Source organism: Crinia signifera, chromosome 5 (genome assembly GCF_055691185.1).
Source record: "Crinia signifera chromosome 5, ASM5569118v1, whole genome shotgun sequence".
Taxonomy (NCBI): domain Eukaryota; kingdom Metazoa; phylum Chordata; class Amphibia; order Anura; family Myobatrachidae; genus Crinia; species Crinia signifera.
In genome coordinates this window covers 296024715-296043309 of record NC_139221.1, presented here as the reverse complement: position 1 = coordinate 296043309, position 18595 = coordinate 296024715, and the positions used below count along the sequence as shown (strand labels likewise).

The 18595-nt window shown below is 47.0% G+C and overlaps 1 protein-coding gene across 1 annotated transcript in view; it reads left to right on the top strand.

The window, feature by feature from the left end:
* The window catches only part of LOC146081224 (macrophage mannose receptor 1-like), a 351156-nt gene that overhangs the window by 327011 nt on the left and 5550 nt on the right, over positions 1 to 18595 (top strand). Inside the window, exons 27-28 of the mRNA XM_083189329.1 lie at positions 10278 to 10394; positions 16920 to 17084. Of these exons, the coding sequence (XP_083045455.1) occupies positions 10278 to 10394; positions 16920 to 17084 (282 nt within the window). The remainder of the gene's footprint in view (positions 1 to 10277; positions 10395 to 16919; positions 17085 to 18595) is intronic.

Here is an 18595-nt window from a genome sequence, read left to right as displayed (position 1 = left end):
GATTTGGCCATAGAAATCAATGTTAAATGGGCCACAGAGCCCATTAACCCTTAAATGTCCCACCAATTTTTAACGCCACCCCACGATCCACGCGAACCCGAAGCGTGGCGAGCGGCGGCGGTACGCGTCCTCCGACCTTTTCATGCCCTACTATCCACTAGGGCGTGGAGTGAGAATATAATAGTGTGGCGAGCGCAGCGAGCCACCGAGCCCGAAGCGTGGCGAGCGCAGCGAGCCCCGCGAGGGGACGCGGATACCTTCACAGGTAGACGCGTCCCCTCGCGGGCTTCACAGGTGTCGGCATCGCCACGCTTCGGGCTCGGTGGCTCGCTGCGCTCGCCACACTATTATATTCTCACTCCACGCCCTAGTGGATAGTAGGGCATGAAAAGGTCGGAGGACGCGTACCGCCGCCCCTCGCGGGCTCGCTGCGCTCGCCACGCTTCGGGTTCGCGTGGATCGTGGGGTGGCGTTAAAAATTGGGGGGGACATTTAAGGGTTAATTGTGCTTATTTGGGCTCTGTGGCCCATTTAACATTGATTCCTAGGGCCAAATCGGGTCCATTGAGGCATTTAACAGTCAAATCGCGGTCAATCAGCCTTTTTAACATTGTTCCCTATGGGAAAATCGCGGGCATCGCGGGCATCGCGGCCATCCCGATTTACCCGCGATGCCCGCGATGACCGCGATTTTTACCCCCGACGACCGCGATTTCAATCGCTGGCGCCCTTCTAGGTAAAGAGTGCCGATAATTTTCCAGAGATCTAATATCTGGTGTCCAAAGAGGAAAAACAAAAATTACAGCTCTCTAAGATACAATATGTGGAAATGTCATACATCTATGTGTACCACAAGGGTAACAACCCGTAATATACTAAACTGAGTGGATCGGACTTGAAGTTGAGGAAAAGAAGACTTGTTCCAGAATATACCAGACTGAGTGGATGATACTTGAAGAACTAAAGAATACTAAGTACCAGAGAATAACCAGGAACTACACCGGAGCTGAAACATAATATGCTAAAGCTGGATCCATATAATAACCAGGAACTGGACCAGATCTGAAGAATAATATGCTGGATCCTGAGAATAACCAGAGGCTGGAACAGATCTGAAGAATAATATGCTGGATCCAGAGAATAACCAGAGGCTGGAACAGATCTGAAGAATAATATGCTGGATCCAGAGAATAACCAGAGGCTGGAACAGATCTGAAGAATAATATGGTGGATCCAGAGAATAACCAGAGGCTGGACCAGATCTGAAGAATAATATGCTGGATCCAGAGAATAACCAGAGGCTGGACCAGAGCTGAAGAATAATATGTTGAAGTTGGATCCAGAGAATAACCAGAGACTGGACCAGAGCTGAAGAATAAGGTTGGAGAGAAAAAACAGACAGTGCGCATGGCAGCCTGAGGTGGGTAAACCCAGAGTGGTGACTCTACACCACTAGAAATACACAGGGAAAAGCAGAAATTTGGATGTTCCCTCCACTGGTGCCAAGGTTAAAACAGGAGTGATACGTCCCTATATGATGGCAGATGATCCTCTTCTCCGACCATACAGCACAATATGGAGTAAGCAGAAATAATATTAATGGTAAAAGGTTGAAAAAAGATAATATACTGTAGGACCCCTAAGAAATGGGGAAGGTGGATGGATTATTGATGACAAGGAAAAGGCAGAGGATTTGAAATATTTCAGTGTTTACCAGTGAGGAATACAAATAGTTGCCTCAACAAACTAGGCACTGCAAAGGGATGAGTCCTGAAGCAGCTACTTAACGGGAGGGAGTGATCCCTCAAATAACAAGGAAACAAAATGGAAAATAAGTCGTACTGTACAAAAATGTAAAATTTTAAAACACATGACATTTAATAATGTAAAGAAACACAATAAAAACATAAGGAGCACAGGTCACTTTTGACACTTCAAATAAATGAATTAATCCATTCCTATGAATACCGCCGGAGAGTCCAAATCTCGAATACAAATCTCAGATAGAAAAATATCTCTTGATATGGATGGCAGACGTATAGCACATTTTTTTGTCCATTTGGGGCATTTATCCAGTTTGAAATGCATAGCAGCAGTATCCGCCATAATGGTGGCGTAGAGAGTGAGAAGATTCCTATGGAGTGGCAGTGCTGTGGAGTGCAAATCTGAATGGTGGCTGGTCTGGATCCAATAGGTGCAAGTGTGGCAAACAAGTGTCCAGGTACTCTGTTCCAAATTAACGCGTTTCACTGTACCAAGGTACAGCTTTGTCAAAAGTATAGCATGAGTTCCTGCTGAGGTCCTTATATACCTCTGTCCTAATGGAGAAATCGGTGCACCTGTACCAATTTAATAACCTCATTGAAATTTATATAAATGCCGAGAGAAGGCAAATAACATAATCCAGATAATAAGCCATAAAACCTATACATTATACATAAAATAGCTTTATTTTGAAAGGGTTCAAAGGTCACTTGAAAATTATTGGCTGGGGCCGTAATATGTGTATATAGGTATTTCCTAGTTGCCCCGTGTGGTTGTTCTAGTTACTCATAAACATTTAAGAATCAGCCTATCCGCATTAGGCTACATAGGCATATGGAATATGACTCATGTCACATGAAGGTCACGTGACCGGAGATGTGAGGTGTCTCAGATCTGTGAGCGCTGGAGAAATCATTCAATGGTCACCGACCATCAAATGATTTGTCCCTTGCACCCAAGGCTGCAAATGTGTGATTATGCAAAACATTCACAGCCATGTGGGGCATCGCGTGTGCGAGCGGGGCCGGGAGGCGTCTGGGTGACTCAACCAGAATAAGGTCCTATGCCCACGGTAGTAGCGCCTCATACACATGTCTACAGTAGTAGTGCATCTTATAATCATAATGTCCCTGGTAGTAGCACCTTCTACACATTATTCCCACAGAAGTAGCATCTCATACACATTATGCCCACAGTTGCTACGCCTCTCATACACATTATGCCCATAGTCGTAGCACCACTTATATACACCATAATCATACACATTATTCCCGCAGTTGTAGCTCTGCATTTACACATTATACCTGCAAACGTAGCACCTCTTATATATCTTATGCCCGTCGTCATATTGCCTCATACATATTATACCAGAAATCGTAGTGCTGCTTATACAGATCATACACATCTTGCCTGCAGTGATAGCACTGCATATACACATTATGCCCGCAGACATAGAGCCACTTACACACATTGAGGGAAATTTAGTAAAGGAAATTTGTAAAAAAATAGGTGTATTTGTATCCAGAAATACACTTATTTTTGACATTTACTATCCCGGAAATACGGCAATTCGTATTCGTATTGATAGCACATCAATGGGATGCAGTCAATTTGCCGGCGGTCGGGATCCCGGCGGTCGGAATCCCGACACTGTAATCCCGACCGCCGAAATCCCGAAACCTTCTCCCTCCGTGGGTGTCCACGACACCCATAGAGGGAGAATAAAATAGCGTGCCGAGCGCATGTCGGGATTTCGGCGGTCGGGATTCCAGTGTCGGGATTCCGACCGCCGGCATTACATATCGGATCCCACATCAATACGACTACGAATTGCCGTATTTTCGGGATAGTAAATGTCAAATATAAGTGTATTTCTGGATACAAATACACCAATTTTTTTACAAATTTCCTTTAGTAAATTTCCCCCATTATGTCCGCAGTAGTAACACTGCTTTTACACATCTTTGCCACAGTCGTAGTGCCGCTTGTACACACCATGCCCACAGTTGTAGTGTCACTTATACACATTATGCACGCAGTCGTTTCACTGCTTACACATATTTTGCCCGCAGATTTAGTGCAGGGCCTTTTTCTGGTCGGCTCGCTAAGCAGTGAACAAGCAGGGGACCGAAAAGTCAGCTCAAGTCAAAATCAGACCCATAATAGGGGTGATTCAGGACCACTTACTAAGCAGCAGTCATTTCCTACTTAACGAGTGGCTTAAGACTTCTTGCTGCCCGTCCGAACACCTGCCAAATCCCCTTGGTACCTTGCGATTGGATGTACATGAATACATCCCTTTGCATGCATGTGTAGCCCCCACCTGACCAGCTGTGCTACCGCTTCATGCTAACGCCGCTGCTGCCTTTCAAGACAGTTTGACAGGCACAGCAGCCGGCGGCAGCAGCAGCCATCAGAGGGAATGCAGAACAGGGAGAGCGCCTCTGCAGCCAGGCACCTCCCTGCACTGCATCCTGTGCTGAGCATGTAGCACTGGCTCTGATATTCAGGCACACCTTCCGTTTTACCAGACACTCCCAGTGTTTTTTTCTGGTACACCTGCAATTTTTAAAAAATATGATTTACTATCAACAAATATCCAATAGTAATATAATAAACAGCCTAGTCCATGTGTACGGCACTACCTCACTGCTTGACCCCTTTATATATGGTAAATTAATCTGCAACAACATCTCACAGCAGTACCCAACAGACCCTATTGCTGTGTATATGTATATCCCAGCTTTGAAATTTATTGGTACTTGACTACAGTATATTCCACATACTTAGTTTTAAATTTTGAATTAAGCATAGTTGCCTACCTAACCCTCTCCTTCAGGGAGAATATGCTCTGCTCCTGGACTTCCCTGGTAATGTATGATTGCCATCACCTGTGGTGAAACACCTTTCATATCAATTAACTATCTCCCCACATAGGGCCGGTGCTAGGGTGTTCGGCGCCCTCCTGCAAACTATAAATTTGTGCCCACCCAAGCTTTACAGATTATACCACATACAGTAATGCACATTATACTTTATGCCACACATCATGATGCCCCTTACACAATATGCAGCACACCATAATGCCCATTACACATTATTCCACACACCGTAATTCCCCATACACAATATGCCATGCACCATAATGTCCATATGACAGTGACACACATTATGCTACACATAATGCCCTGAGTACTCCAGCATATGCTCACATTAGTAGCACTGCTTATTCATAATGCCCGCGCTGCCTATGCACGTGCCCACACCAGTTGCCAACAGTAGTAGCGCTACCTATATGCAACAACCACACCACCTACCAACATTAGTAGCACTGCATAACCATATGCCCATACCAGCTGCCAACAGTAGTAGCGCTGCCTATGCACGTGCCCACACCAGTTGCTGAAAGTAGTAGCTCTGCTTATACGTAACGCCCACACCAGTTGCCTATATGTAATGCCCACATTAGTAGCACTGCAAAACCATGTGCAGACAGCAGTTTCCGACATTAGTAGCACTGTCTATACATATATCCACGCCAGTTGCCGACATTAGTAGCACTGCGTAACCAAATGCCCACACCAGTTGCCAAAAGAAGTAGTGCTGCCAATACACATGCCCACACCAGTTGCTGGCAGTAGTAGCACTGCCTATAGGCGTGCCCACACCATTTGCTGACAGCAGCACTGCGTAACCATATGCCCACACCAGTTGCTGGCAGTAGTAGTGCTGCCAATACGCTGCCCACACCATTTGCCGACATAAGTAGCACTGCTTAACCATATGCCCACACCAGATGCCAACATTAGTAGTGCTGCCTAGAGACGTGCCCACGCCAATTGCCATCATTAGTAGCACTGCGTAATCATATGCCCACACCAGATGCCGACATTAGTAGTGCTGCCTATACACTGCCCACACCATTTCCCGACATAAGTAGCACTGCGTAACCATATGCCCACACCAGTTGCCGACAATAGTAGCACTGCATAACCATATTCCCACACCAGGAGCAGACGGGAGTAGTGCCTTCTATACACATGCGCACAGCAGTTGCTGGTAGTAGTAGTAATGCTGCCAATACATATGCCCACACCAGTTGCCGACATTAGTAGAATTGTGGGTACTTGTTTCCTAGCACGGCCACAACGATCATAATCGTGGTCATCGGGGGTAAAATCGGGGCCATCGCGGGCATCGCATGCGCAAAAAAATCGGGAGCGATGGGCCAGACGCAATGCCCGCGATTTCCCCATAGAGAACAATGTTAAATGCCTCAATTTACCCGCGATGACCACGATTTCCCATAGGAAACAATGTGAAATGGCTCAATTTACCCAAATTATCATAGGAACAATGGTAAATGGGCCAAAAACACCCCTGAACATTGAAATGTCCCCCCAAAAGTAGTTTACGCCACCACGTGATCAACGTGAACCTGAAGCGTGGCGAGCGCAGCGAGGCCGCGAGGGGCGGCGGTACGCGTCCTCCGACCTTTTCATACCCCTACTATCCACTAGGGCGTGGAGTTGAGAATAGAATAGTGTGGCGAGCGCAGCGAGCCACCGAGCCCGAAGCGTGGCGAGCGGACGCGGATACCTGTGAAGCCCGCGAAGGGACGCGTTTACCTGTGAAGGTATCCGCGTCCCCTCGCGGGGCTCGCTGCGCTCGCCACGCTTCGGGCTCGGTGGCTCGCTGCGCTCGCCACACTATTCTAATCTCACTCCACGCCCTAGTGAATAGTGGGGGTATGAAAAGGTCGGAGGACGCGTACCGCCGCCCCTCGCGGACTCGCTGCGCTCGCCACGCTTCGGGTTCACGTTCATCGCGGGGTGGCGTGAACTACTTTTGGGGGGACATTTCACTGGTCAGGGGGGTTTTTTGGGCTTTCTGGCCCATTTACCATTCTTCCCTATGATGATTTGGGTAAATTGACCCATTTAACATTGTTTCCTATGGGAAATCGGGGTCATCGCGGGTAAATTGAGGCATTTAACATTGTTCCCTATGGGGAAATCGCGGCCATCGCGGGTGGACCATTTAAGCATTTTTAGGCGCACACGACGCGACCGACTCGATTTTTCACTGTTTTCAATGCATTTCAATGGAAAAATCGGGGGCATCGCGTCGGTCGCGTCGCAGGCCACTAAAATTACCTCCGATGGCCAAGATTTGTGGCCGTGCTAGGAAACAAGTACCGAATTGTGTAACCATATGCCCATACCAGTCTCCGACATAAGTAACGCTGCCTATACATATGCCCACACTAGTTGCCGACAGTAGCAGCGGCGCTGCCTATATATATATATATATCATCCAAACACTCGATTGGACCACCTTTCTCCCTTATTGCTACAAATATCATCTGCTGCTCCCTGAAACATGTGTAATCTAATTCCATTACTTTTATGTTGAATTTACCACTGTTTTAATACTGCCATTTACTGTATTTTACTCTTATATTTTCTTCCTGTCACCCCACTGTATGTTATACCTCTACTATATTTGCCCATTCTCTCTACCTGCTGCCTCATGTTCTGGCCATCCCTGCCATGCTCACTTCTTGCCTTCAGGTCTCCTTACCTGCACGTTATGTCACCTGTCGGTCTTCCCCTCCTACTAGTTTGTAAGCTCCTTATGGGCCCCACACACAGCACAATTTTCAGGCATTTTCTGAGCGATTTTAACGAATCACTCAGAAAATCCCTGAAAACGCATGTAAATCACTGTGTGTGTCTGTCCAAGATTCAGCACGGACCCGCCGTACAATTCAGAGCAGTCGCTCAGAAAGCTCCTGCTCATCTCCCGCATGTGTGGCTACGGGCAGATGAGCAGAACGCACCGCTGAACCCGCTGCCACCCCTGACCCCCCTCCCCCACCAGCAGGAGCACCCATAGCCACCCCAACCACCGAACCCCACCTCACCTCTCCTCTCGGTGGCAGCGGGGCGGCAGCGTGGCGGCAGCATCGGGAGAAGTTTAAAAAATTAACATTTCAAAATGGCCATGGCCAGCCAATCATGGCTCGCCGTGTCATTGCCCCGCCCCCTAGAGCTGGCTACATTAGCCAGCTCGAGACAGGGTAGGGGCAGTCAGTCCGACGGCGGAGTAGAAGAGAAGAGCTCCCGAAGTCCTGGGAGGCGCGGTCAATGCAAAAGAGCTTAAAAGGCTGCTGCCCCCAGGTGAAGAACACAGATGAAGAGGCAGAAGCCCTGGGAAGACTCCCCCCAGGTGAAGATGCTGCAGAAGCCCTGGGGGGGGGGGGGGGGCCCTGTGTGAAGACAAGATGCAGCTTAATATGTAAAAACCTGTGTTTGTGTTTTTATTAAATAAAACATTTAAAACCTGTGTTTGTGTTTTTATTTTAATATTTCCTTTACAGTGGGGTTATAGGTACCGGTGGGCCTTTAATGCCCCACATGCTGGTACCTGTGGTTCTCCCAAGTGCCAGCATGTGGGGCAGGCTTGCTGGGACCAGTAGTCCTACTGTAAAAGACAATATTACTGTTATACAAGCTATCAACCCTGCACCCACCGCCCAGGGGTGCAGGGGATAGCCCAGGCTTCAGCCCAGGCCTGGGGTGCCCTGGAGAGGGGGGACCTCCTTATTTGGGGGGTCCCCACCTCCCCCAAAACTCCCGTCCTGGGCTGACTAGTTAGGGTGGGTAATGCTTTGGCCATGGGACCCCATCAAGTGTGTCCCCTGGCTATGGCATTACAACCCCTGCTAGTGGAGCCTGGTGCTGGTCCCCAAAATACGGGGGACCCCTATTAATTTTGTCCCCCGTATTTTGAAAACCAGGGCCAACTCAATAGCCTGGTGCTGGTCCCCAAAATCCGGGGGACCCCACTCACTTTGTCCTCCGTATTTTGGGAACCAGGACCACTCAAAAAGCCCGGGGCTGGTCATGCCTGGGGGGGACCCCATGCTATTTTTTTATTATAGAAAATATTGTCTGTATGACTGAAAGGACGAGACGCTGGACCCCAGACTTGGTAAGAATTTTTTTTATGTCAGTTCCCACTGTACCAACAACGTTTAAAAGTTTGCATAGGGGTGGGGTGTTCTGGGGGAACCACTAGCCACCATGATTTATGTTTTTTTGGGGGGTCCAATAGCCACCAATGATTACACTTTTTGTTGGGGGGGGGGGGCATACTAGGGGGAGGTGAAAGAAGACATTATTTATGTGGTAGATGTCTATACCATATAACATTATTTGTGTGATAAAGTGCAGTGTTTAACTGTGACTGTTGTGACAGATTTGAAATCTCCCGTGCTGAATCTCCCATTATAAATCTCTGGCACAAATCTCTCTGTATGTAGGGCCCTTTAGAGTAGAGTCCTCTTCCCTCCTGTTCTCACAGCACTCTTTTTTTTTTTTTCATTTCAATTACTCACCTACAATCTAAACCTGCATCTCTTCTCATTCACTTCCCTATATCACAGCTGTTTTGTGTACTAAGAATTGTGCTTTAATTGTGTTATTGTCTAGTTCTGTGTACTGTGTATACTGTTCTAACGTGTTCTATATGTACGGTGCTGCATACCACTTGTGGCGCCTTATAAATAAAAATATAATAACAATACGATTTGCACCATTTTTATCCGATTCCAATGGATCTGGCCAAGAAATCGCATGAAATTTGTCAGCACTGATTCTGATCCAATCCATCGGATTCAAGCCAGAGATCACAAGAGCTGCACTATCGATTAATTGGATCCTGCAACCCTTGCTGGGATTGCATGCGATATATCATATGCAAAATAACTGCATACGAAATATCAAATGTGATAAAGTCACTGAGGAGCTGCGGTGGTGTCGCATGCAATGCAAGCATCCGATACCTCGACCTAGTGTGTAGGCACCCTTAGTCTTGACTGCTTCCTTGTACTGTAGGTTAAATCACAGGCTTCGGTATGGCTTGGCTGACTGCTACAGCTTCCACAATCTGGGGTAACATTTAATAGGATGCGATTTTTAGTTACTTTCTGAAATCGCACATTATCGCACCCTATTAAGTATGCGATTTGCCAAAAAAAGTGTGAAATCGTAATTTTCTTGCCTAAAAATCGCAAAAAAAAGATTTGCATCCCATTAAATGTCACCCGTAGTGTCAGATTTCCTGGTTCTCCCTGTCTTCTGCAGATAAGAACCTGACTTCCTAGCCTTCAGTGGCAAGCACACACTGGTGTCTGACTCCAGCACAACCTGGGCTCTGTACAAAGCCAGCCCCTAGATGTGAATCCAATAATGTCCTCTAAATGTGGAAAAACTATTTAATCTTTTCTTATCAAGAGTTAATATTTACCATGACAAAAATTGGGATCTTAAAATAAAAACCAGGTTAAAGGGACCCTGTTCTGCACTATTATTATCTATCACTAGACAGACTATATTATACATTATCATCAGTGACCAGTAGATTGCCCTTTAATGATATGGGTTATATGGGGGAGTTTGTCTATGTAAGCAAAATGATTCACTTTGTGTGCTTTTATATTTTTTTAGGAAGCAATTTACTGTCAATCGAAGATTCCATTGAGTCAGATTTCATATCCCAGCATGTGACAATACTACTGGACCAAATGAGGGAATTCTGGATGGGACTTTATATGAATGTAGAAGGTACAGTAGCCTCTTAAACATTACTATTTTAAATATAAATGGTTTTAACAATAAATAATTTGAATTAACACAAGTTGGCCACGTGTGGCACTAGTCACAGTAGAATCAGTGTCCAATTTGGCCACTTAGGTGGTCAACTTGGCATGGTTTAGGCTACCGTATGTTGAGCCTGTAACCAGCATTATATCCCTGCTGAATTTACTTGGACCTGTTAGTGAGGTTGGAAGCTAAGCACATGCACAGGTTGCTAGTAGACATCGTCCAGTAGCGTAACTGCAGCCCACACTGTTCCTTAGTGAAGCCAGTGCCAATTGGGGTGCAGGACATCTGCAGATTCCATGAGGTCTGATCGTACACATGGAATTTTTAAAGCGGCTCTCCAAAAATGTCCACCGCTTTGGAGAAGACAGATACTAGAGGTCCTACTGGACCTCTAGAGTCTTTCAGAGGGGCACAATATGAACAGTGTTACTAATAAGTGTGGGATTCTCGGGAGCGCTGGCATGCTGAGAGTATGTAACTATAAGCACATGAATAAAAATAACATGCCCCTTCACAGAAAAAAAATCCAGATTTTTTTACACCAAAATTTAAAAAAAAAACCTTTTAGCTTAAAAGTTCACATTCCAGTTCTCCATGAAAAGATGGAGAATTGCTACACGGAGAGACACGGCGAAAATCACTTAGAAAGACGGCGAAAATATCACATTGAATAGGGTGGTTCACTTTTGGAGAGCAAAATGCTCCTTCCAATGCGAAAATAGCACAAACTCGCCATAAAACACGGCAAATTCTTCTCATTGAATACTGCCCATAATCGGCCAAAAATATGAACGGAGAATACAGGTAATTTACAAAGCTGCCGTATTCTCCAGATTTGTATTTTGCAATGGTAAAGTGGTTCATATTAGGCTACAGAGTTTCCCAGCAACCAAATCCGGTAGAGGCTGAATCATCGCATGGATTAGTCAGATCCGTGTGAAGCTACTCGTAAAAAAATAGAAAACGAATTAAATCATTTAAAAAATCAGAATGGTGTCCCCGCTTCATGAGCATATTCAGCCACGGGCTCATTGAGCCGGTCCTGGTTGCAGAAATACAGGGGGTCATTGTTTCAAATATATGTGGGACAAAAAGAGTAGGGATATTTTTGGCAGCCAGGACCAGGCTCAACAGTCATCAGGGTAATGCTACAGCTGGGGACACTTGTTATATAAGGTCCCACAGCCAAAGCATTAGTCTTGTGGCATCTCAGTCCAGGCCTGGTCCCTGGGGTAGTTGGACCCCTCCCAATAAAGGGGTCCCCTCTCCATAGACCTCTCCTAACCTAATCTAAAGCCCAAAGTTGTACTCGGCATCCCTGGGAAGTGGACCAAGGGCAGATTGTGTTAAAATAAAAAGAGTTCAAAAAGTGTTAAAAATATATAATGTGCTTCTGTAGTAGAACTTCAAGGCCCACCAAGCCTCCCCTGCATGCTGGGACTTAGAGAACCACAAGTCCCAGCAAGCCATAGTACAATCCTGCGCGGCGAGCACAGCACCCCCTTTCTACGGCACCCCTTTCTACGGCAAAATATATTATTTGGGACAATAGCCGCCAATGCAGGATCAGAGGAGCACTCTATGTTACACATACGGCTTGCATGGGCAGTATGAATGGATCGGTACTGGGAAACCACTCAATGCAAAGTACAGTAAATAAAATCAGGGACACTTTACTGCCTGCCAACTGTAAAAATGTGTAATCGCATATGGCAGCATGCATTCAAATCTGCAAAAAACACCTGACCCATGATGAATCTCGCCCACTGTCTTCTACTTGGCTTGACTGGTGCATCTGGCCATTGGCCCTGTACACTGCTGCCCCCCACACACTACTTCCCAGTATTAACTCTCCCCAATACAAAACAGACATCTCCTGTCAATGTGCAAAAATTTGCCTTTAAATTGTCACTGCCTCCAATGCCCTTCCTGCCTCTCACTTATTGTGCAGTGTGGCATGTGCTGTTAGCCTCCGCCAGCAACAGTGTTCACCATGCTTCTTGCAGGGGGCTGCTGCTGGACCAGGAATTACACAGCTGATTTGGCAGCACCCCGGAAATTATATGACACACTTGGCTCACCATAAGAAAGAAGAAAGAAAGGAACCGTTTGATGGGGAAAGCACTAGCAAATGGGAAAAATTGTTAAAATATAACCTTTATTGGTTTATTTAATATTTCCTATATCTAAATATGGAAAATTGACATAACAGTGAAAAATAGAGGTACAATCACAGACATACAAACATGAGCAATATGTGTTTAAAGAAAGAAAATAGGTGTATTAATATTTACACAGAGACCAGTCTGAGAGATAACTTGTTATATAGCCTGTGAGTGTTTTGCATAGGTGTTAGATCCCTTCAGAGTGTGTTGTTATATGTGTAATAACACACACACTGTACCTCACATTGGATGGTCCAAAGGTCCACTTTTAGTATAATACTAGGTGATTCATCGCGCCCTACGGGCGCTCTTCACACCATCGTAAGGGGCTGCGCCCCCTTAATTTGAGAACGTTTGTATATGAGAAATATGGTTAGAATTGTATGAAAGATGCTCTGTATTGCAACTTGGGTGTCCGCGAATCGCGGTAGGGGGGGTCGCGGGGGGTGATGCGAATTGCGGGAGGGGGGGTGGTTGCTGCGAATCGCGGGAGGAGAGGGGTTGCAAAGAATCGTGGGAGGGGGGTTGCGGGGGCGGGTTGCGGCGAATCGTGGGAGGGGGGTTGCGGGGGTGTGCCGCGAATCACGCGGGGGGGTCACGGGGTGGGGTGCCAAGAATCGCGGGAGGGGGGGTCGCGGGGGGGGAGTGTGTCCCGTGAATCGCGGGAGTGGGGGTTGCGAAGGGGGGGGGGGTGTGACACGAATCACCACAAGAAAAAATCAAAACAGAAAGGTCAACACATGTAAATGTTGACATAAGTGTGGCACTTCATTGGTGTCCATGTCGACACATGATAATGAATATGAAAACATTCAAAAAATGAAAAATAAATCTTCAAAAACTCATGTCAACCTTTTTCATTGTCGACCATAGCCATGTCAGTGTTTTGCATGTGCCATTTAATCCTGGGGCTGCCGTGAATCGCGCAGGGGGGGGGTGGCGCGAATTGCGGGAGGGGGGGGTCGGGGGGGGGTGCCGTGAATCGTGGGAGGGCAGGGTTCACGGGGGTTCCGGTGGGGGGTTGCCGCAAATTGTGGGAGGGGGGGTGCTGGGGGGTGCTGCGAATCGCGGGAGGGGGGTTGCGGGGAGGTGACGCGAATCGCCACAAGAAAAAATCAACACATAAAGGTCAACACATGTAAATGTTGACATAAGTGTGGCACTTCATTGGTGTCCATGTCGACACATGACAATGAATATGAAAACATTAAAAAAATGAAAAATAGATCTTCAAAGACTCATGTCAACCTTTTTCATTGTCGACCATAGCCATGTCAGTGTTTTGCATGTGCCATTTAATCCTGGGGCTGCTGCGAATCGCGGGAGGGGGGTCGCGGGGGTGTTCTTTTTGCTGCGAATCGCGGGAGGGGGGTCGGGGGGGTGTGTTTTTGCCACGAATCGCGGGAGGGGGGCGCGGGGAGGGGGGTTTTGTCGCGAATCGCGGGATGGGGTTCGCAGGGGGGTGTTTTTGCCGCGAATAGCGGGAGGGGGGGTCAAGGGGGGGGGTGTTTGCCGCGAATCGCGGGAGGGGGGGGTCACGGGGGGGTTTTACCGCGAATCACGGGAGGCGGGGGGTTTGCCGCGAATCGCGGGAGGGGGGGTCGCGGGGGTGTTTTTGCCGCAAATCGCGGGAGGGGGGCGCAGGGGGGGGCTCACCTGGTGGCTGTGGAGTAGCAGTGCTGGGCAGCATGGGAAGGCAGAGGGTGTCTGGCACTGTCTTTGGGCTCACTGGGCTGGTTCTCTGTCATGTGAGTCAGTCATGTGAGTCAGAGGCTCCACCCAGCGTTATACACACATTCACACACTTTGAGTGACAGATGTAGCCAAATATATAAGAGATATCAGAGTTGATCACTGTCTTTCCAACATTGGTTTATTTGAAGTGGAGCTTTGGTGCCATCTGGTGGTCAATCAGCAATATTGCGTGCAGTTTTTACTGATGTGCAGCTAGACAGATATCAGGAGTGCAGCTGTCAGGCATATAAGCCAGATCATAAGGCGTTTATTTTAGTATATGTATACTGGAGCCAAATAGTAGTTCCTAGAGTCCCACCGCTGGGCTCTCTCAGGTGCCTTCTATTTATTTTTTATTACAATTTTTTTAGCCTAATACTGCAAACAAACAATCACATTTCTATTAGGGCTATCAAGTATTTCAGACTGGATCTATGCCAACGCGCACATTTCACTGTCTACAAACAGCTTTGTCAAGGTCCTTCTTGGCTCACCCCAAGAATTATATGAGACACTTTGTTCACCCCCGAAATTATATGGCTGATTCAGCAGCACCCCAGAAATTGTCTCACACCAGAAATTATGGCTGATTTACAGATGGAGACCTTTTCATAAGAGCAAGGGCAATGCTATTGCCAGCGCCGTCCTTCAGGAAGGGACGCGCATGCACGAGACTCGCCCATTTCTCCCTGCAGCCCGTCTCCCCATTCCCTGCCTGTCTACCCGCCCATCTTCCCACTCTGTCTGCTCCCTGCCCATCCCCCCCTCCTGGTGTCCAATATACAGGGGACAAAGGAGTAGGAGTCCCCCGTATTTTGGACCGGGCTCCAACAGTGTCATGCAACAGCTGGGTGAAACTATTTACAGATGGAGCCAGCCTCCCTCTTGCTGGCGAATCGCCAGATTGTCTCCGCTGGCGATCCGCCAGCGGCGAGGCGCTCTATCTGACTGAGACGCGCGTGCGTCTCACACGCACGCGCGTCTCAGTTTCCGGGCGACGGGAACCCTGTCCGTCTCCGCTTCAGGGAGACGGACAGGGTTAACAGGGTTAGGTGGGAAAGCGGGGAGGCGGTGGGGACCCCGGGGGGACCCGGGGGAAGCACCGCCGGAAGGGGATGCACGCGCATCTCGTGTGCGCGCGGACCCTTTCGCAGATCAGATGGCGGCTGGCGGGGGATGGCGGCTGGCGACTCTTCCGCCATCCCCTGCAAAGCTGGGACCAGCTCCATCTGTATATTAGTTCCCCCGGCCAAAGAATGGCACTCTGGCTAGTCAGCACAGGCCGGATTCCTGGGGGAGTGGGGACCCCCAAATAAGCAGATCCCCCCTGCAAGGGCTGTCCCCGGCATCCTTGGGCAGTGGACGTCAGACTGATAGTGTAAAAAGAGTCAAATATTGTAAACAATAGAAATTGGGTTCTGTAGTAGAACACCAGGCCCAGAAAGCCTCCCCTACATGCTACGACTTAGAGAACCACAAGTCCCTGCATGCAGGGGCCGCTGGGACTTCTAATCCCACTACAGAACCAATACCAGAATAAATGAGACCCGCACAAAGTATAAATTTATTACATACTTCACACATCCATACTTACCTATCTTACCATGTATCACGTAGGTTCCGTTCACTTGTCCATGTAGAATCCAAAAGGGTACCTGTAAAAAAAATATATAATATATATATATATATATATACAGTATATATATATATATATATATATATATATATATATATATATATATACCATGCATCCTGTGTAGAATAGATCACCTCCTCTTCCGTCCCTGTAGGCATCCACAGTTTAAAAAAAACGACCAAAAACCTGAATCCCCCAAATGCCAGGTCCCCCCATGACTCCTGTCACTGGAGGACCCAGCAGCCAGTCAGGGAGCGATAAAGCAGCAGCGCTCCCCTGATTGGCTGAAATCCGCTGACCTGTCAGTCAAGCTGAGCTCTGTTTATATTTAGAATAAAGAGGGATTACCCCCTCTAAATAGGTGTGGGAACTTTGTCCCCGGGGTCCAACATCCCGGTGCTGGTTATAGAAATACAGGGCGACCGTATTTAATTTTTTCCCCCTGTATTTCTGCAACCAGCTCTGGCTCAAAGAGCCTGGGGCTGGTTATGCTCATGGGGTGACGGACCCCATGCTGTGTTTTATTTTAAATATTTTTTTTTTCTACTTTTTACAGAGAAGCCTGCGTGTACTGTATCTCACTGATCTGTGCAGGCTTCATGCTCGTGGGAAACTCGGCAGCCAAATATGAATGACTTCACCACCTGAAAATCCTGAGAGTATGGCAGCTCAGTAATTCCCCGATTACGGACGATCCCGGTCATACCTGTTCGTTTACGGGATCAGCCATAATCGGGGATCTCAGTAAATTTCCTCCTGTGTGTCTGAGATCACAACTACTAAAGCTACATACTGTATACCCAAAAATCTAGTAACTTGCCCCTTGAGGCGGGCGATGATAATGCTATATGACTTACTGCTCCTATTGACTTAAAATGTAGAGCAGTACTTATGGGTGGGGTTTCATAGAAATGCTATTACTTGGGAGATATCTGTGTTTACTTCTAGGAAAGTGGGTCTGGAAGGATGAAACGCCATTGGACTTTGTAAACTGGAACACGGATGAAGGACCCATGCAAAGATTTGATCATTGTGCGGTAGTACGAGCCAAAGGGAAGTGGAGTAAATTATATAACGGCTATTCCAGGGGATACATATGTAAGACATTAAAAAGTAAGTAAATGTGGGCTCAGGTCATCTTTACTCATAGCGTGCACTGTTTGCCAATTTCAGCATTTGACAGTAGGGACAAGCAAGAGCATAACTACCATAGGTGTATGGGGTGCAGCCGTTATGGGGCCCACAGCTGAGGGCCCCATAACAGTTGCTGTAGGCCCACAAATATCCAGTTATCCCTCTGGTGACCAGGGAAGCTACAAATGTGAATACACTTAAACCTATAATATACACAGTGTTAGTGACCAGTAGAACCCCCTTACTGTGATACATATTGATTGATATCTCAGGGGCTTGCTAAATGTACTCCCTTCCCTGTATTAATCAGCCAAACCAGGCATGTGCCCTGGGCAGTGAGATCAGGGGGAACCATGGACATTATGTATTTTTTTTTTTTACTTTCACTATTCTTTTTTCTATTCTACTTTTTTTTTAATCCACCACCTATTTTAGCCAAAACAAATAATTGAGAAGGAGGCGCCTGTTATAATTAATAGAGAATGTAGCTAGACAGAGAGCGGGTATAAGTATGCCAATTGGTGGATAAATGGATATATCCCCAATAAGAGTACTGATGGCCATTCTACTGGTCAACGTGGAGACGTTATGCAGGGCAACACCAGGGGCATGTTATGATTTTTTTTTTAATTGGCTCCTAGAAATGGGTGTGTAGTGACCCCAGTGCATTGCTTTGTCCATTTCCCACATGCTGATAAGATGGCCCTGGATGAGGGCTTACTTCCAGAATGAGCACGTCCACCCCTGGATGAGAGCTTTTACCCCTGGCTAAGAATCCTCATTTGTAGACACGGCTGTATTTACAAATCAGCATTTAATTTGGATGTTCATTTATGAGAACAGCAGAGCAGTTTCAGGTTAGGCGAATTGGTGAAAGGGGGGTATTGCCTAGAGGTGGTGCCTTTAGAGAAGCAGCGTAAAGACTGGAGACCTACAGTATAATTTTATCAAATGTACTTGATAATTACTGCCGCAAAGCTGATTGTTTGATGGAACAATTTCTCCATTTGTTTCTGGTTTTTAGATCTGCTCCTGCATCATTGGATGCAGTGCGGCAGCAGATGTTGCTTGATTGACAATCTGCTTCTATTGGTGGGCAGGGAGGAGGAGCGCTATGAAACTGGGGGCGTGTTGGCTACGTTTTTGAGATTTGCCAAATCTAGTGGATGCATCTTTGGATGCAAAAACAATGGCCATGGCAACATATATTGTCAGATTAGATTATGCGTCCTCATATACAGATACATACTCAGATCTGCTGCTACTGAATGTCCAGCATTGACACCACCTCTAATTCAGGCCCTTACATACTCGCTGTGCACTTCAGTACCAGAAGAGGAGAAACGCCCTGGTAAAACCTCTGTGATCAGGAAATAAGCCATGCAAGATCTCATATCTCGGCCCTACACAATCTCTTATTTGCTAGTTGTTGACCATAGACTTCAAAATTTTTACCAACATTTAAGCCCCATCTCGCTCCCCTTCTTCCT